We start from the raw sequence: 20,002 nt of genomic DNA on the forward strand, positions 1-20,002 counted from the left end.
GGATGGGGCTGGGGCTGGGACTGGACAGGAGCCTGAAGCTGAGGATGGGGCTGAGCCTCAGGCTGAAGCTGAACCTGGAACTCTTCTAAATCCTGCCTCTGGACAGGAGACTTAAGGTGCCTAGGTTGCATAGACCCAGGCTTAGGTTTTCGAGGTCGGCCTCGAGCCCGGGCAGGAGAGCTGGCAGAGGTACTGGAGCCTGCTAACTCCCTCTTCACAGAAAAGTGGGCAGGGATGGGTGCTGAATGAGCTGCCACCTTTAAGGAGTCAGTTTCTTGCTTTATCATATCCTCAGGAACTGTGAAGAGAAGAGCGAGAAGTAAGAGCTTAAGACATACTCTGATAAATAAGAAAGAGGGCATATAAACACAAGACATGTTCTTTATCTTTCTTCTAAATCTCCCTTTTTGAGATTTCACTGGCATGGGAATATGCCCATGAACACAGCATGTGGGAAGGAAACACTATCAGCAGCAGCATAATCATAAGCTAACATTACTGAGAACCAACTATATGTTAAGTATATTCTAAGAGCATTAACTCATTTTAAACTTTAATCCTTTCAACAGCCTTATGATGTACAAACACTATTATTAGTTCCCTCTACAAATGAAGAAACAAACACACAACTGCTAAATGACAAAGCAGGAAGATAGGTGGTCTTATTTCAGAGACTGTTTCCTTAACCACTATGCTAAACTAATTATCATAAAATGAACTCAGATGACTAAGTGGAGGAAGTGGGATAACTTTTGCTAGATAGGAGTCAGAATCCAGAATCCAGGCTTTCATAGATACACTTACCCAAGCTTCCCTCTGTTCCTTCCACGAAGATACCAGCCAAATATGGCAACACCCAGTAGCGGCGCCTGTAGCGGTCTTGACCCAAGGAGACTGCTCGAAGCAGCTGCGATGAATGAAGCAACTTTTTGCGAAAGAAAAGTTGACGCTGAAAAAGATGAATTTAAAAAACACATTTCCAGAGTGACAATGAATTCACCCAGTAGATAGTAGAGGGGTAATGGCTCTCAGCTTCCCTATAAAATTGACACCATCTAAGCCCAAGTCAAAAGGTGATCAGTCCTTGCCCAGCCCGTATTTGCAACTCTTACAGATTAGAAGCACAATACCTTACTGAGTTTTTCTATCTGGCGCTCTAGCTCTGGGATGCTAGACACTGTGGTATCAACCTAGAAAGAAACAAGTGGTCATTGAGAAAAAGAGAATTATCAGATTCAAAAAAGATAAACTATTTTTTTGTTATATGCCATGTGCACTCTCCAGAGAAAGAGCAAGCAAGAAATCACCCCACCCCCCCACCCCGTGGGAGATGGTCACACAATCCCTTCTCCATTCTCTTCTCCGGATTTTGGGACACATGCGCACACGCCTGGCTTGAGTTTGAAGCCACTGGGTCCAGGACCTGAATCGTGGTTGGTCATGTGGAAATCCAGCACCGTAACCATTATGCCATCTGCTAGTCCCAAAACCACCTAGTTTTAACTGCCACTTTCCTTGATCTTTTGGCCAGTACCTCTCCATCTCTTCGACCCCTGCGGCCATGGGCCACTGCAGTAGTCTCCTCCTCTTCATCCTCTTCCATCCCACTGGTCTCCTCCATGATCCTAGAACTACGCCTCCGTCCCAGGCCTTCCTCTGGCCCTTCCATCTCTACTTCAGGCCGTCCAGTTCGCTTAGCCAGGGCAGTTTTCAGTCTTGAAAGAGTTGGAGAGAGATTAAGAGAAAACTGGTGAGAAACATGGTGATCCGTAGAAGGAACACCTGGACTCTAAACCATCCTGAGCCCTGGTTAAAGTCCCAAACCCAGGGAAGAGGCTAAGGGCATCTCATTCCAAGCAAAAGTCCTAGCTATGTTTCACCCTTTCCCCCTTCTCTGCTCTCTGGTTCTACCCTCTGTCCTGTCCCTACCTCCGGAGCCGGCCTTCAACAATCCACTTGTTTTTCCTGTAGCTGGACATACTCTCCAGAGTCTTGTCAATCTCACTGCAGGGGAATAGGGAATGGAGTTTTGAGGTAGAAGTGGCAGCACAAAAAAAGGGAATGGGAGGTTCAAGGGTAAAGGGACTGCAAATGAAAAGGGAGTTTCAGTCTAGAACCGAGACTGGAACAGTAGAGGAAGGCTTAAGTTCTCTGAGGAAGGGCACTGAGATTTCATTACAAGTCACTCTAGCATCATCATCAGAGCATGGCAGTGGACCCACAACACCCTAGGACTATTAAACAGCTAAACCCCTCTCCCATCCCATCCTGGCACAAGGTATACAATAATCATCCCCACCCCGAGTCTCTCACTTGATGATGAGGGTGGAGCTGTTGAGCTCATGCACAAGGAAGGCCAGGACAGCAGCCTTCTGTTGGGGTGGCTGAGCCTGAAAAGGCTGAGTGCACAAGCTGTCACAGAGGGCTGGCTCTGCTCCATATGCCATGAGGAAACAGCGCAGGATCTCTGACACATTGTCTCTTGTCAGTGGGATTTCAGACACCTTCTCACCCAAGATCTTTAGGGACTGTTTGGAGGAAAACATAATGGGAGTGAGGAAAGACAGAGAAACAATTCAAACTGAATGTCTGGAAGAGAAAAATACAGCAAGAGAAAACTAGGAGGCTGAAGGTAGAACAAAAGAAAAATAAAAGTTGCTGCAAGATGAAAAAATGACTACAAAGAAAGTGCAAAATAAAGGGAGAGGAAAATGAACAAAATAAGGAGGGGAGTCAAGAAGAAAGAAAAATAAGATAAAGTAAACAGGAAGAAGCTCTATCTCCTTCACATGTCCTGATCACTTTAGAGAGGGATTATTAGGTGTTTTTAAAAATCAGGCAAAATTGAGCAAAGTACTGGATCCCAGGCTCTCCCAGCTTGCCCTGGAAAGGTGCTCACCTGACAGTAAGAAGGCAAGCCAGGATCACGGAGTGCAGCCTTCAGGAGCCGCACCAGCAGGTCTTGTACCTCGCCCAAGCTGTCACCTTGACATAGGAGTCCCTCTTGCAGGACCCCCAGGCTAGGCACATCTTTGGCAGGGTCAAAGCCCAGCACCTTGCCGAAGCTATGCAGAAACTCCACGATGGTCAAGCAGTCTGAGAAGGCCCTACAGGGCAGTGTCAGACCAGGGATGCGAGAGAAGTCAGGCAGGGGCTGGAGGGAAAAAAGTAGTAGGGGGTTCTGTTAAACATACCAGAAGACAACAATTCAGATGCCTATGGGGCTGTTCCTTTAACAGAAATGTCTTCATAATTGATCCCCTTTATGACCTAAGAACTGTTATTCTCCCCTTACTACCTGGTGGTCAGCAAGACACATATCCTCTGTAGGCTTCTTCATCTCCTCCAAGATCATCTGTTGCCTCTGCCGCTCCTCTAGACGCCTCTGTGTGGCCAGGATCTTATCTGCTTTACAAACTGGCTTGGCTTTGATCATCTCCTCCTTTTCCTTCATTTTTTCCTTCTCTTTTTCCCTCTTGACTTTTTCCTTCAGTTTTTCCTGCTTTGTCTTTACCTTTTCCTTCTCAACCTACCCATCCAAGGGAGAAAGGAACTAAGAGTGCCATAAAGATACCAGTCACCACCCTTCCCTAGTCCCAACCCCTCCTAATCTTTTTCTTTTTTCTTTTTTGGTTCTTTTAACAATCTTAATTGGCTTTATTCATGATCCTAGAATCAGGCAACACTTCATTCCACAAAAACACTGAGTTGTTGGAAAAGTCATGACATGTTTTTCTATGCACAAATGCAATAAAATCTGCCCCTCCTAATCTTAGAGGCCCAGAAATGTAATTCTAATAGATGGACACACATGGCTTGCAAAATCGGTTTGGTGGCTTCATATTCTTGCTGAATATGTAAATTCACTTACCTTGGATTTCTTCTTTGCTTCCTTCTGCTTTAAGCTCTTGGTCTCTTGTTTCCGCTTGTTTCTGGCCTGTAAACCATAAGGGAAGTCATTTCTCCTCAAACTCTGAAAGCATCTCTGCTTGGGCTAGGATTCAAAAACAAGGGTGCTGGGGAGGAGAGTTGAGAGATGGGATGAGGGGTTGGCAATGGCTGAGTCTCTCACCCTAGAGATGCCCACATTATTCTTGAACAAGCCCGATTCTCTAAATCAAGCCCAAGAAATTTCAAGGTAATGAAGATGTGCTGCTACACAGGGAGTGGCAGATGTGGGAGATGGAAGAATAGATGAAGCAGGATGCAGAAAAAAATGAACCCACTTTGTAATCATTATGATGTCCCTCACCTGCCCTTGAGTAGCCTGACACTCTCCCCGTTGTACCTTCTGCCTTATCTTCTTCTTGCTTTTACTCATCTTTGTTTTATCTTCTTCATTCAGTGTCTCTGTGAGAGTAAAAAGAAAAATAAAAACGAGTGAGATAGGCAGATACAGATAGGCATCAGGCAGCACATGTCTGTTACAATGCTGGCCTCCCAAGCAGCTCCCTGGAGAATCTGGAGTATTTTCATGTATATATATGTGTGTATGTATGTATGTGCATATACATATATATGTAAAGTAGTCTTAATAAAATGTTGGGGAAAACAATGTAGGAGAGAGGCACCTGCTGTGGGGGTGGCACAAAGAATTCAAATGGCATCTCCTGCCTAGAGGCAGCCCCTGGCTCCTATCAGACTGTCTTGGGAGGCAACCGCTGACAGAAAAGAGGTCATAGTGGCAGAATATCCTTGCAGTCTGTCTCTGTCCCAGGTTACTTTACAAGGGCACCAACCCATAGATTTCAGAGGAGAGAGAAGAAACAGAAAGCAGAAGTGCTGTAGAAAGAAGGTGGTAGTCGAAAGCATAGATTAACTAAAGAGTATTCCAGAAAGAAAAGGTCCAGATAATGACATAGTCAGATCAACAGTGATAGAACTATTGCTTTTGCTGAGCTCCCATGTCTTCCTCCACTAAAAGGCTGAATTTTTTTCTTTCTAGAAGACTGAACACTGAAGTATAATTCTGCAAACAATAATTTCATAAATGATGTTTCTGCCATGGCAGTACCTTTTCTTTCTGATAAAGGAATGCCATCACATAATACAGCTTAGACAAGAATCATAGGCAGAGAAGCATTTAAGGTTTCTACTAAAACATGAGGCTTGTTTAAGGTCATATAGTCCGAACTGGCAGAACTGGAACTCTGAATGGGAATCAGAAGACTAAATATTTTCATATTCTTCGTACTACTCCAGGGTAAATGCCATATAGACTGGGGGAAAAAAATGAGATATTTCCTATTTATCCCACTAAAACAATGCCAATTATCTTTTTTAGAAAGAATTATTTTGTTTATTTATTTCTTATTTATTTTAATTTGACTAAGAGGGATAGAACAAGAAAGAGAGGGAAAGTGAGAAAGGAAGCTGCCTGGTCCAGGACTCAAACCGCAGTAGGCCATGTGGGAGTCTAGTGCCCTTAACCATTACCAGCTACCTGCCAGCCGCACCAATTATCTATTCAATTGTAAATCTCCACGACAGTGATAATGAACAAGGTAAAGAGTGTCAACTGAAACCAGTTGGATAAGTAATAAGCTAAGAGATAGATAAGGAGGACATGAACGTCCTAAGCTATATACACGCACATCTGGGGACAGCCAAAAGCTTTATTAGTAAGAGCAACTTGATGAAGAAGAAACTAGCTAGAAAAGAAGTATCCCAGGGCTAGCTGTGGCCTGGTGGTTAAGGTGGCTAGATTCGACATGGTCAATCTGAGTCTGGACACAGTGGCTTAAGAAATACAATGGATGGGGACTAGCAGTTGGTGTAATGGCTATGTTGCTGAACTCCCATGTAGCCAACCGCAGTTCGAGTCCCGGACCCAGTGGCTTAAACTCAGGCAGAGCATGTGTGTGTGTGTGTGTGTGTGTGTGTGCGTGCCCAAAATCGCAAGAGGAGAATGGAGAAGGGATTACAGCATGGCCATCACCCCTGGGTTGGGGGGGAGTGATTTCTCACTTTCTGTCTTCTGTCTCTCTCTGTCTTTCTGGCAAGCACACATGCCCTACAGCAAAAACCTCACCAACAAAAAGAAACACAATGGATGTGTATGTGTGTGCTCAAAAATCCAAAGAGGAAGAGGATTGAGAAAAGGAGAAAGGATTACGCATGACCATTAAGGGGTGTGTGTATGTGTGTGTTTTCTCCTGTCCCTAGCAAGTACATATGCCTTCTAGCAAAAATAAAATAAAATAAAATAAAATTAAGTACCCCAAAGTGCTGGGACCCTGATGCTACATTCCAAGGAGGAAAAGTTGGTTCAGATTCATTCTGTTCAGATAGTGTCAGTCACACTCCTGGGAAACCCAGATATTAGCAATTTATCAATATATTAGATACCTCACAGAAGAACTAGAATCCTAAAGAGACACCACTGGGCCCAGCCCTGGCCTGGTGGTTAAGACAACTGGATCCCACATGGCCACCATGCAGTGCAGTTCAAGTTCTGGACCTGGAGGCTTAAGAAATACACTACAATCATGTATATGCATATCCAAAGCAGTGTGACCATGCCCCATGGGGTGGGTAGCAGGGGAGGTTCATTCTCACCTTCCCTGTCTCTAGTGAGCACCCTTATCCACTGACAAAAACTAAAAACCAAACAAACAAACAAAAAGGAAATAGCAATGTACCTTGGGCCTCCAGTTTCTTTAGAAGGCGGTTGTCTGTCTTATTCAATAGCTCAGTGACTTTGACCTTGGGTGGCCGACCTCTGCCCCGTTTCACCTTGGGAACTTCCTTGATCTTAGTCTTCTCAGTGTTTCGAGGTCGACCTCGTTTGCCAGTAATTGCCTGAATCCTGGATGGGATCTCCTCTGCTGAGAGTTGTACCCACTGCAAGCCCTAGGGTAACAAAGAAGACCATTAAAACAGGAATCAGTGCAGGGTGCTAGGCCCTCTAAACCACTCAATGGTCCCATATTGCCACCTCCAAAGTTAAAAGAGGTAACTGCAACTTGTCCACCAATTCTGTCCTAAGAATAAAGCTTATTTAACCCTTGCATTTGGACCTGTGGTGTGTCTCTCTCTTCAAAGAAATCTCCAACAGGCATACGGGGACTGAAGCTGAAGTGCTCACGACGGACACTGTGTACCACGTTGCGGCTCAGGTACTAAGAAGAAGTAAAATAGCATTAATGAGGGCTAGGTGGTGGCACTTGTAATGCAACCTGACTCACATGGGAAGGTTCTAGGTTTGTGTCCCAGGACCTCATACATCCAGGCTAGCTGGGATTACACGTGGATCGTGGTATGGGGACCCTGTAAGGGATGCCAGTCTCTTTCTCTCTCATAAAATAGTAAGACAGGACCAGCAGTTAGCGTAATGGCTATGTCGCTGGACTCCCACGTAGTCGACTGCGGTTCAAGTCCCGGACCCGGTGGCTTAAACTCAATGCCGGGCGCGTGTGCGTGTGTGCCCAAGATCCCTAGAGGAGAATGGAGGAGAAGGGATTGCGGCGTGGCCATCCCCCCTGGGGGGTAATTTCTCGCTTTCTGTCTGTCTGTCCGGCAAGCGCACGTGCCCTATAGCAAAAATCCCTCCCCCCCAAAAAAATAATAATAACAAAAGACGGGGGGCCAGCATGTGGTGTGGAGGTTAAGATGCTGGATCCCACAGGGCCAACTGTGCAGTCTGATCTGGTGGTCTGAAAATCATGTTGGGCACATATGTGTCCCAAATCCCAAGAGGAGCCTGGAAGAGAAGGAACTGAAGTGAGGACATCCCCAGTGGGACATGATTTTTCACTTTCCTCCTCTCTCTGGTAAGTGCACACGCCCTTTAGCAAAACTATTTGAAAAATTTAAAAAGCTTGTGGACTAGCAGATAGCATAATGGTTACTCACCAGACTCCCATGTAGTCAACCATGGTTCGAGTCCCGGACCCAGCAGCTTAAAACTCACGCTGGGCGGGACCAGCAGTTAGCATAATGGCTATGTTGCTGGACTCCCACGTAGTTGACCGCGGTTCGAGTCCCGGACCCGGTGGCTTAAACTCACGCTGGGCGCATGTGCGTGCGTGCTCAAGATCCCGAGAGGAGAGAGGAGGAGAAGGGATTGTGGCGTGGCCATCCTCCCTGGGGGGTGATTTCTCGCTTTCTGTCTCTATGTCTCTGTCTTTCTGGCAAGCGCACATGCCCTATAGCAAAAACCTCTCCAAAAAAAAAAAAAAAAAACTCACGCTAGGCACGTGTGCATGCATGCCCCAAATCCCCAGAGAATGAAGAAGGGATTGTGGCATGGCTATCCCCCAGAGGGGTGATTTCTCACTTTCTGTCTCTCTCCAGCGAAAGCACACACCCTATAGCAAAAATCTCTCAAAAAAAACTCCCATAAAACTATATTACCTTGATCACCTCAGGAAATTGTTTCATCCTCTTCCCACAGGGGCTGTAATACCAGGTCTCTCCCTGCCATCGGTGGCTGCCCTTCTTGATGCGCACCTCTCTCCGCCATCTGCCAGAGAAGCACACGGGCCCTGCCACCAGGTCACACCCCTACCCACTCCCACACCACCCAGGATCCAAGCCCACTGAGTAATGATCCTCCCCACATCTGTCTCCACAAAAATGTGTGTAAGTACAAACACACACAGCATGGGATGCAAGCTTGGCTATAGACAGGCTTGAGATCCAGCAAAGATCTCAAGGCCTTCGAGGAGAAAAGCAATACAAAAAATTGCACACGCAGAGGAAGTTTTACCACCACCATCACCCCCCTTTTAACAAAGTCAGTGAGATGAGCAGCCAGAAACCCCTCCCTGACATCATTCAGGACAATTACTGGGCTTCCAGTCAAGAGGATGAAGACCTAAGGGAATAAAGGCACAAAACAGAGAGTGGGGAAGCAAGAAGAGTGAACTGCTGATTCCATGAAATGACTCAGTAGGCCTCGTTTTAGTTAGAACTCCATGTTCTGAGCAATATAATCTAAGACTAAACCCTATCTCTCTCTCAAAAATTTAAGCAGTACTCAGACTTGATGACCACAAGTAGGCCTGAGGGGTTAGGTGGGGTGGGGAAGATCTAGAAAAGCAGTTATTACTACAAAGTCCTTAGTGTCTGTTGGTTTGTTCATTCTAGTCACTGTTCCTGCCGTAACTCCCCAAAGAGCATTAAAGAACAACAAACTGCCCCAATTCACTGGTACTATGCTATTCCATTGACTACTATCCCCTCTCTAGGAAAACAAGACAAGCTATCTAGTTGGACTTCTGAGCCCTAGGGTTTGGAAAAGATAATAATTTGAGCCCCTTGAGTAAAACTGAGTCGCCACAAGAAGAAAAAGAGTAAGAGAGAAGACAGACCCCAAGAGAAGGAAAAGAATCTCATGCCAATATACTAACGTTTATTGTATCACTGTAGATAACAGTCCTATAGTCTATTCTTGTCTAGCCCATTCTCCTAACTCAGACAAAGACAAGAGAGTCCTTCTTCCAAGAGTTATGCATTAAACTTGTCAAAAAGTCAATGTACATAGCAAACTAGAGCATTTACCCATGTTGGAGGGGAAGACGAACTTCTTCTGGGGTAGCAATACGTCTTCTCAGGATATCACCTTGGGAAGAAGACAGATACCCAAGTTAAGAGTTCAAACAGAGGGCTAGCAGGTAACATGGTAGTTAAGGTACTGAACTCCTATATGAATAACCACAGTTCAAGTCCTGGGCCCGGTAGCTTGCTTTCTCTCTCTCTTTTTATGTCTGTCTGTCTCTGTTGAGTGTATGTGCTCTATAGCAAATTAAAAATGATAAAAATAAAATTTAAGCAAATCGAGTAATAGCTACGTTGCTGAACTCCAACATAGTCGACTACTGTTTGAGTTTCAGACCCAGTAGATTAAAACTCAGGACAGGTGTGTGCACGTGTGTGCCCAAAAGCCCAAGAGGAGAAGCGATTGTTGTCATGGACATCTCCCCAGGGAATGATTTCTTGCTTTCTATCTCTGTCTCTACAAGTGTACATACCCTATAGCAAAAATCTCTCAAAAGATAACATTCAATAAATATGAGACCAGCAGATGGCGTAATGGTTACATTGCTGGACTCCCAAGTAGTTGACCGCTTGTGCATGTGTGCCCAAAATCCCAAGAGAAGGAAGAAGAGATAGTGGTGTGACTACTCCCCCAGGGGAGGTGATTTCTCACTTTGTGTGTCTCTCTCAGGTGAGCACACGCGCCCTCTAGCAAAAATATATTTTTTTTTAAAGAAAAAAAAGAGGGGCCATCAGCTAGCATGATGGTTTAAGGTGCTGACTATAATTTGAGTCTGGACCTGGTGGCTTGCTTCCCCTCCCTCTCTCTTGTAAGTGCACATGCCCTGTAACAAATTGAAAATAATAATAATAAATGAAATTAAATAATTTAAAAAAGAATTATCTGTTGAGTTTATTTATTTATTTAAAAGGGGCTCTGCTATAAGGCATACACACTACAGCAAAAGAGAAAGAGAGAAATCTCCCCCCCCAGGCCACACCACAATCCCACCTTTAAAAAAAAAAAAAGGAAATTGTTTTATCCAACTTTATTCATTTATTTATTTATTAGTTCAATTTGACCAGAAAGGGACAGCATGAGAGAGAGAGAAAGAAAGTGAGAAAGCAAGCCACCAGGTCCGGGACTCAAACCGCGGTCAGCCATGTGGGAGTCCAACGCCCCCAACCACCATGCCACCTGCCAGGCCCCACAATCCCTTTTCCTCCATTCTCGTCTCTTGGGATTTTGAACACACATGCTTAAGTGCCAAAGTGAGGTGGTTTTTTTTAGTTTAGTTTTTTTTTTTTTTTTTGAAAGGTTTTCACTATAGGGCGCGTGTGCTCGCCAGACAGACAGAGAGACAGAAAGACATCTCGCTTTCTGTCTCTATGTCTCTCTCTGTCTGTCTGGCGAGCACACGTGCCCTGTAGGAAAAACCTCTCAAACAAACAAACAAGAGTCAAATGTCTTAACCACCACACCATCTGCTGGCCCCAATTTATATTTAATGTAATTATTGACATGTTTCTACCTAACACCATTTGTTTTTAATTTAATAAAACCATTTTGTGTTCTCTTTTCTTTTTGTCTCTTTTGTAATATTTAATTTTTGTTGTTGTTAGAGAGATTTTTGCTATAAGATGCATGCACTCACCAGAGAAACAGAGATAAAGCGAGAAATCATCCCACAGGGGAGACAGCCACATTGCAATCCCTTCTCCTCCCTTCTACTCTTGGAGTATTGGGTATGCATGCACATGCACTTGATGTGAATTTCAAGTTGCCAGGTCCAAGACTCCAACCACAGTAGGCCATGTGGGAGTCCAGCACCTTAACCACTATGCCACTATTTTTTTTGAAAGGTTTTCACTATAGGGCGCGTGCGCTCGCCAGACAGAGAGAGACATAGAGACAGAAAGCGAGAAATCACCCCCCAGGGGGGGATGGTCATGCCGCAATCCCTTCTCCTCCATTCTCCTCTCGGAATCTTGGGCACAAGCACGCACGCACACGCGCCCGGTATGAATTCTAAGCCACCGGGTCCGGGATGCAAACCGCAGTCAACTACATGGGAATCCAGCAACATAGCCATTACGCTAACTGCTGGTTCCCCAGAGTGAGTTTTAAGCTGTCATGTCTGGACTTCAACCGCAGTCGAGTATATGGTAGTCCAGGGATGTAATCATTACACCATCTGCTAGTCCCAATAAATAATTCTTTAAAAAAAAAAAAAAAGAAGTTCAAGCAAAATATTGAAATTACAGGTCAGTAAGGAAAAGCTAAATGTAACATGGAACAGAAATTTTTCTTGGAATCATTCAGGGGTAGAATACAATTTGGACACTTACCACTACCAGAACTATTGACTCCTTCTCCAGTGATCTCTTCTAGGTCAGCAGAGGTTTGAAGAAAGCTGCTGACATCCTTATTTGCTGGGGAGGTTGTCAGGAAGTCAGCTGCTAGGGAAGTGACAGGGGACACTTTTGGGGAGGTCACTGGAGCCATCAAGGAGACTTGTGAGGAGACCGCTGGGAGGGCTCCTGAGGAAGTTGGAGAGACTGCTGCAAAGACTGCTGGGGAGGCAACTGGGGAGACTGCTGGAGAAACTGCTAGAGAGGTTTCTGGGGATGCTGCTGGAGAAACTGCCAGTGAGACTGCAGGAGAGGCTGTGGACGAGACTGCTGGTGAGGTTGCTGGATGTAACTGAATAGTGGATGACTGGTCAGGGGCTGGCTGGATCAGGGGAGGTGGGAAGTGTGAAGCCTGAGTCTCCATCTCTTCCTGTTCAGCATCACTGCCATTATTCAACTCAAAGCTGTTATCTAGAATCCAAGGATATGAGATGTGTAAAGAAAAATTTATCATATAAAACAAGAACCTACTTAGTCAAACTAGGACTAAGCTAAACAGATTTACTTTAAGAGCTTTTCCCTAGGGTTAGAAAAAGAAGTAAGCTTCTCACTTCCCTCCTCAACCACGCATGAAATTAAAAGACAAAGCTACTGCTGCTTTCACTGTATGAAGAAATATCTTAAGAGTCAGGAGGGCCTCTAGCTTCTTTTTCCCTGCAAACTCAAATCTCACATATTCTGGGCACAGAACAGAGGTACAGTGGCCTGTGTCTTCTCACATCTCAGCAAGGTGCTGTTACAGACTTCTTACCTCTAATGCCCTAAATAATGGAATTTACTCTCTTATCTCTCGCAGGTCAAGAACTTTCTGTGTCCTACCTCTCCTCATTTACCTTGCAGAACAGACTCCCCCAGGACAGGTGGAGAGGTGGGGCTGGCAAATATAGAGGCTGATGTTTGACTATCATCTGCCAGAAGACTGAAGGCAGTGGCATTATTGAGAGAAGGACAATCGAGAGCAGAGATCACAGGGCTGTCTTCAAGAGGCAATTTGTCCTCTGCACCCATCAACTCAGTGTCATCTATACCATAAAGTCCTCCACTCACAGGTTCTGCATATAGGAATAGAAAAAACAAATAAGCGGTATTAAGGAAAAAAATCAGAAACCAAGACTACTCTAAAATGCACTGATCTTCCTCTCTCTCTCCATCTCACTCTGACTCTCTGTTCAAATTAAAATAAATAAATAAGGGACCAGCAGTTAGCGTAATGGCTATGTCGCTGGACTCCTGTGTAGTCGACCACGGTTCAAGTTCCGGACTTGGTGGCTTAAACTCACGCCGGGCACGTGTGCATGCATGCCCACGATCCCTAGAGGAAAATGGAGGAGAAGGGATTGCAGCGTGGCCATCCCCGCTGGGGGGAGTGATTTCTCGCTTTCTGTCTCATTGTCTCTGTCTGTCTGGCAAGCACACGAGCCCTACAGCAAAAAAAAAAAAAAAAAAAAAAAACTCCCCCCCCCCCCAAAAAAAATGTTTTTTAAATAAATAAATAACTAAAAAGGCAGGTGGCCTGGTGGTTAAGGGACTAGACTCGACATGGCTGATCACAGTTTGAGTCCCAAACCTAGTGGCTTGCTTTCTCCCTTCCCCCCCACCTCCATCTCACTCTGACCCTCTCTGTTCAAATTAAAATAAATAAAGTTAAATAAAATAATTATTTTTAAAAAAAGGATTGGTCTGGGCTAGACAGATGGTGGGATGGTTATGACAGGTGGATCCCACATGGCCAACTGTGCGGCTCAAATCCTGGACCCAAAAGCTTCAAAAACACACTAGGCACATAAGCGTGCATGCCCAGAATCCCAAGAGAATGGAAAAGGGACTGCATTGTGATCATCCACACTGGGGGGGTGCTTTCTCACTTCTCCACCATTCCTCCCCTCACCCCAAAGCACCCTAAACAAATTTTTAAAATAATAATAATTAAAAAAAAGGACAAAAAGTAAATACTGGTCTGAAAATAACTGATTCTTTTTTATTTTTAATTTATCTATTTAAATTCAATCAGAGAGGGACAGAGTGTGAGAAAGAGAGAGAGAAAGCAAGCTGCTAGGTCTGGGACTCAAACCGCGGTCAGCCACGTGAGAGAGTCCATCACCTTTAACTACCTACCATATCACCTACCAGCCAATAGCTGATTCTTCCTAATATTAGAGAACATTTTCAGCCCTCTTTCTGGAAAAATAAAGTAATGAGACTGGATGGATCGTAAAAGTTTGATGTGCAAGGTCACAAGAATCTGGATCCTACATGGCCGGCTCTGTAGTTCAAATCCGGGACCCAGAGACTTGAAACTTAGTCCTGGTGCGTGTGCGTGCATGCCCAAAATCCCCAAATGAGACCAGAGGAGAAAGAACTACTGCGTGGCCACTCCTGTCCCACATGATTGATTACTCACTCCCCTCCTTCTCTATATCTTGAGCATGCACCCTATGGCAATAACTAAAAGGAAAAAATATTTGATATGCAAACAAAGAGACACTATTTACCCATAGACCTAAGCAAAATTCTAACATTTACCATTAAAAATGCCTTTACTGGGGCCGGCAGGTGGCATGGTGGTTAAAGGTGCTAGATTCCCAGGGCTGACCATGGTTCAAGTCCTGGACCTGGCGGCTTGCTTTCTCGCTTTCCCTGTCTCTCTCTCTTTCCAGTCAAATTAAAAAAATAATAACAAATGGACTTAAATAAATAAATAAATAATTTTTGAAAAAAGGTCTTTACTATACTTCAGTGGAATGAGAGGTAATTGTTCATTGGTGAATGTTTCCTTTCTAGTTAAGTTAGAACCCAAATAGTCCAATTGTGTGGTAATAAATGCCTATCCAGTGCCTTTACAGTCCATGACTCTTAGCCAAAAGGTACGCTGGGTAAGAACCTGGGAAATGAACCAATTCAGCTCAGAGTACAACTGGCGCAGCCAGGCCAGTGGCATGTAACTGTGGTCAGCAAAAGGATTATCTGGGGCCTCCATGCCCCAGATTCCCTAATATTTTCTCTGGTTTACTATCTCTACCATGCAGGAGAAACTGGCTATATTCTGCAAGGATAAGCTGAAGGAAGCCAGTCTCCAAGCCCACCTGGTGCCAGAGAATTGAACGGTTCCAGAGAGTCTTCACTGAGGATTGGAGTGTCTTCCAGTTGATCAGGAAGATGGGAAGGATCATCTAAACAGCTCACTGTAGGATCAGGAACTAAGACTGAGACTTCCTGGTGTAATGATTCCACAGAAGGAACAGAGCCATTATATCCACACATCTTCAATTCTATGAAATTCCAGGAGACAGCAAAAGTCAAAATCAGTACCCTCAATTGGATCACTTAGCTACAGTAGGCAGTCAATCTGTGCTGGAGGATATTCATTCACTCAACATTTATTGTTGCCAGGATGCCAGTTTAATGCTGAGAACCGATCCTGTCAAGACACTAAGTGAGCAGGAACATGTTGGTAAAAATCAATCCTACTAAGCAAAGAAGAGAAAGGGAATGTTTCCAAGGGAAACAAAGAAAACATTCTGTGATTTTACCGGGTAGCCACCCTCGCACTGGGAATCAATGGCAAACTAAACTTTTATACTTATTTTGAGGGAAAAGATGAAAGGGCCTGTCACATGTAGCAATGTTGAGAATAACAAAAACATAAGTAAACTTAGTAGACAAGCCAACAGTTTGGTCTGCCTGCTTCCTCCATCTTTCACATGCCAATTGCTACTAAGGGTCAGTCCACTTTAACAGCCAGTCTGACTCTCCCATAGTCAGTCAAAAATGGCCTCAATACCAACTAAGATCTTAACACCTTCATATGTTGTGGATAAAGTCCTTCTTGTTGCAGGGTGTTTGTTGGGGCTGTTTCAGGCTCGCCCACTTGCCCTCTCCAAGCCAGCAGCTCTGTATAAGTTTGAAATAATTTACACTCCCACTTGTGAGAGCTGGTGCTGCTGCCACAAAAACACCAGCCACTTGGCTCTGCTAATCACCAACATGCAAATCAGCCTCCACTGCAGAGAGCTGGAAAGACAAGTTCTCCTCACTTCAAAAAGCCACTGTCCCCCACATCCTCATTTTTCCTTTCCCCACCCAGCTCTCAACCCAGTTATACCTGGCTGCTCTTCTTCCAGCTCCAGGCTGCCTACCAAGCCAGCGCCATTCTCTGCCACAACTGAAGTCAGCTCCTTTTCTGTTGCATCATCAGGATGGATACCACTGCCTACCTCCTGGGAGGGTGCAAAGGTCTGGATGCTAGATCCCAACATAGGAGAAGTCTGTGGGGAGGTAAAAAAACTAGGGGGTCCATTGGGCATCACCTCAAAATTCTGATCAGGAAAAGAATCATACAGTTCCTGTGAGTCGAAGTTAAGACCCATGGGACTCTGGGTACCGTTGGCCCAGAACTCTTGGCTCCCAGCCCGAAGGTTAGTGTTGTGACTTGGGGATGAGGGCTGCCGGCTACCCACGAGAATGCCGTTGAGTGGGTACTGTCCCCCAGAGAACTGGGAGAGAAGGGGTGGGTCCTTGAGGTTGCTGCCAGGATTGGCAGATGGGTACTGTGAGTAGTTCCAGAGACAGTCGTAGGCCACGTTGGGGTGATGGAGGTGTGAGGTGCTGGAGGAGTGGGGAGCAGAGTTTAAAATCCCTGAAGTAGTAGTGTGAGATACAGTAGATAAGCCATTAACATTCACATCCCCATTCAAACCTGGCAGAGAAGGAGAGAAAATGGTCAGTTATAGGTATGTATGCAAATAACTCTACCAAAAGAATCCTAAAGAAACAGCACTGACTAGAAAAACAGGTGAAGGAGAGAGGGCTTCCCCATCTGCTATTGTAAGCTTTGGGTCTTCGAGAACGCTAAACCCAGATGTTCCTGGACCTAAGCTTAGCAACTGCTGCTGAGGCTGAACAGTGGGCTAGGGAGTTCTCAAGCCTACCAAAAGTTACCAGTGGAGAACTGAGTGCTGCTAGGTTTTTTCTTTTTCTTTAATTGTATGAAGCTGTTTGTAGACTCCCTCCAGTAACCTGCATTCTTGCCAACTCTCATTCCCTAAGGAAATTCTTTCCTTGGAAGGGCATGACTGTATTCTGAAGGCCCGCCCTTTCTCCAGTGCCTATTTGGCCCCACAGTGGCACCAGAAGGGACGGCCTCCACCTCACTGGCACATGCAGATCCAGCACTTTGTACTGGGCTAAGAATAGATTTTGCAGTCACCACAGCGACAAGATCCCAGCTCAGAAGGCTGGGCTGGCCCCTCCCCATAAACACTGAAGGGTAATATGCAGGGGGAAAAAGTCTTTGCATGACCAGTGCTGCAGAATTCAGCCCTCAACACCAATGCCAACCTCTGGGATAGAAAACAATCAAATAAAGGAACCAAGATACTAAAGAAGCTAGGGGATGAAAAAACTCTAATGAAATAAAGGAACTCCTGTCTGCAACCCCCTTGTAGAGGACAAGAGGGAGAAATACTAAGTATAAGCCTATAGCACCATTTCTCTACTGCCAGGAAGGAGGGATGCACGGGATTTCTCTGCTTCCAAGCATAAAGGACCTAAAACCCAAGCAAGATTAGAGAGGTACTTGGCAGAGTCATGGTACAGAGCAACTGCTAAGCCAAATCCAAGAAAAGACCCAATTCTGGCAGCAACATTTCTAACTGGAATTATGAATATCTTTCTGGGGAACTAAGTAAACACTAAATCCTTCCTTGTCCCTTTATTCAAGGAGATGACATAGGAACTTCTCTCATCTGCCTTCTCTGCTGCACAAAATCAAAAGCAAACACACCCCAACCTTTACTCAATTTCCCCACCCCATCGTGGCCCAATACAGCTTCTACAACAACTAATAATAGCTTCTCAGAGGGCTGGTCCTTAGTTTCTCTCATGGGTCCAATCTGGTTAGCAGCAGCAGTAGCCACCCCACCACTCTGGCAGTAGCCAGGAACAGGGCTGATAGACAAGCAGGATTAAGATGAAAAGGTCAGTGTTTTTTCCTAATCCCTTCCCAATCTTAAGACTAAAAGAGTTGCTTCCATAAACTCTTAGAACTCATTCTTAGTAGCTTGGTTTCTCCCCAGCAGCTGGAGTTCTGTGAAATCACTCCCTAACCCCCCACTTGGCAGAAAAGAGCTGCTGTGGAGTAGCTAGCCCCAAATGGAGCCAAATCTCCTCCCATCAACCTGCTCTAAAGAAATGAAGCCCAGTCCCTCCCCAGGCCATGTGGCCCTCACACTCACTTTTCCCTTGCTGGGGGAAGTTCATGGGAGACCCGTTAGTGTAGAGGCCCTCCCCTGAGGAAGGAGAGGGTTTCAGTCCTGAGGCAGCAGGTGCAGGGGGAAGGCCAGTAAAGTTAAAATGGTCGTTTGCCTCCATTTCTGTAGGAGGGAAGAGAGAGGGGGGAAAAATACTGGCGGTTAAACACGGTTATGTTACTGGAATCGTCTAGGGGGAATGCCCCCTCCCCTTCATCTACTTACCCTTCTCCTATCTAAGTACTACCCAAGAGAAGGTGGAGGTTCAGAAAATAGATAAGGAAAAGGAGAGGCCAGCAGGTGGTATGGTGGTTATGGCACTGACTGGACTCCCACATGGTCGACCACAGTTCAAGCTCTGGTGGCTTGAAAATCACGCTGGACCTATGTGTATGTGTGCCCATAATCCAGAGAGAAGAGAGAAGGGATTGGAACATAGCCAACCCACCTTGGAAGAGGGCTGGTTTCTCACTTTCTCTCTCTCTCTTGTAGTGCATGTACCCTATGGCAAAAACCTTAAAAAGAGAGAGAGAAAGAGATGAGGAGGAAATATGCTCCTAACCTGAGCAAATGACTCTACAGAAAGCCTTTTAAAGCCAGCTTTATAAAGATATAAGTTAAGTGACAAAAAAGCAAGATACGAGCCTCTGATTAGGTCTCAGCTTCTTGACTCTCAGCCAGGTTACCCCTCTTTGTGTTAGATATCAGCTCTCTGTTATAACACTTAATATTCTCCATCTTTTTGTTTTTACTCCCAGATAAGACCAGAGTACCACTCCCAGGCTCCACAAAAAGTTTTCCAAGTTGTGGGTTTTTTTGTTTGTTTTTTAGTTTATGACATAGGGTACATGTACCCACTGGAGAGAGAAAAAGAGTAAAAATGAAAAATCATCCCCCCAGGAGGAATGGCCATGTCACAATCCTATCTCCACCATTCTCTTCTTGGGATTTTGGGCACACCCAGGGTGATTTTCAAGTCATCAGGTCCAGGACTTGAATGGTACATGGAGTCTTAGTGCTTTAACCACCATGCCACCTGCTGGCTCCTCCAAGTAACCCTTTTGATATGAAGTCATGGAGATAGGGATACCAGCAAGAAAAACATATAAACACCTACTTTGTTTTGTTGTTATACATGAGCTAAATAGTTTCTACATTATCCTATTCATAGGACCCTGATATCTAAAGATATTTCAATCACATCAATAAAGAAGACTGTATTTCAGAGAAGGAAACCAAAATGGCAAAATCAAACCACCCAGTGATACTCCTTTTTCATGGGAAAAACCACATACTTCAAGAACATAGGTTGGAAAAATGTCAACAGTGAAAAATAAATAAGAGTATAGCTATTTCTCATATGTGTGCTTGCCTGTGATCCTGGCTGGCTAACACTGGTAGTGGATTACAGTACGAACATCCTGTTGGCAGTACTTCTTCCTCTATTGTGGAATAATACACTTAGGAAAATAGAGGATGTCCCAGGGACCAGAAGATGACATAGTGGTTATATCACTAGGCTTCCACATGACCATGGTTGAAGTTTTAGACCCAGAGGCTTGAAAATCATGCCATGCCTGTGTGCCCAAGATGCCGGGAGGAGAATAGAGAAGAGAACGCAGTGATGCCATCCCCCCAGGGGGTGATTTCTTACTCTCCCTCTCACTGTGTCTGTCTGTCTCTCCCCTCAGTGAGGGCACATGTCATAAGGCAAAAGCTCTTTAAAAAAAGAAAACACACACACACAGAGAACAAGAAGACTTCAAAAAATTTGTGGAAAAAAGGAATAAAAAATTTGGAATCTATGCTTAATTTTTATTTAACACACATTCTATGCACTTTCTGAATATCCCGCCTACCTG

The 20,002-nt window shown here is 44.9% G+C and overlaps 1 protein-coding gene across 1 annotated transcript in view; it reads right to left on the minus strand.

Moving 5' to 3' along the window:
* BAZ2A (bromodomain adjacent to zinc finger domain 2A) overlaps positions 1-20,002 on the minus strand; it is a 49,994-nt gene that overhangs the window by 6,190 nt on the left and 23,802 nt on the right. The window contains exons 4-22 of the mRNA XM_006165626.2: positions 18,126-18,263; positions 15,995-16,588; positions 14,976-15,161; positions 12,726-12,944; positions 11,830-12,303; positions 9,505-9,565; positions 8,356-8,464; positions 7,020-7,121; positions 6,642-6,852; positions 4,253-4,350; positions 3,872-3,937; positions 3,299-3,529; positions 2,900-3,154; positions 2,314-2,528; positions 1,930-2,004; positions 1,535-1,715; positions 1,131-1,190; positions 805-949; positions 27-298 (exon numbers count right to left, since the gene is read on the minus strand). Of these exons, the coding sequence (XP_006165688.1) occupies positions 27-298; positions 805-949; positions 1,131-1,190; positions 1,535-1,715; positions 1,930-2,004; positions 2,314-2,528; positions 2,900-3,154; positions 3,299-3,529; positions 3,872-3,937; positions 4,253-4,350; positions 6,642-6,852; positions 7,020-7,121; positions 8,356-8,464; positions 9,505-9,565; positions 11,830-12,303; positions 12,726-12,944; positions 14,976-15,161; positions 15,995-16,588; positions 18,126-18,263 (3,692 nt within the window). The remainder of the gene's footprint in view (positions 1-26; positions 299-804; positions 950-1,130; positions 1,191-1,534; positions 1,716-1,929; positions 2,005-2,313; positions 2,529-2,899; positions 3,155-3,298; positions 3,530-3,871; positions 3,938-4,252; positions 4,351-6,641; positions 6,853-7,019; positions 7,122-8,355; positions 8,465-9,504; positions 9,566-11,829; positions 12,304-12,725; positions 12,945-14,975; positions 15,162-15,994; positions 16,589-18,125; positions 18,264-20,002) is intronic.

The sequence above is a fragment of the Tupaia chinensis genome, unplaced genomic scaffold (assembly GCF_000334495.1).
Source record: "Tupaia chinensis unplaced genomic scaffold, TupChi_1.0 Scaffold143970_1, whole genome shotgun sequence".
NCBI lineage: Eukaryota > Metazoa > Chordata > Mammalia > Scandentia > Tupaiidae > Tupaia > Tupaia belangeri.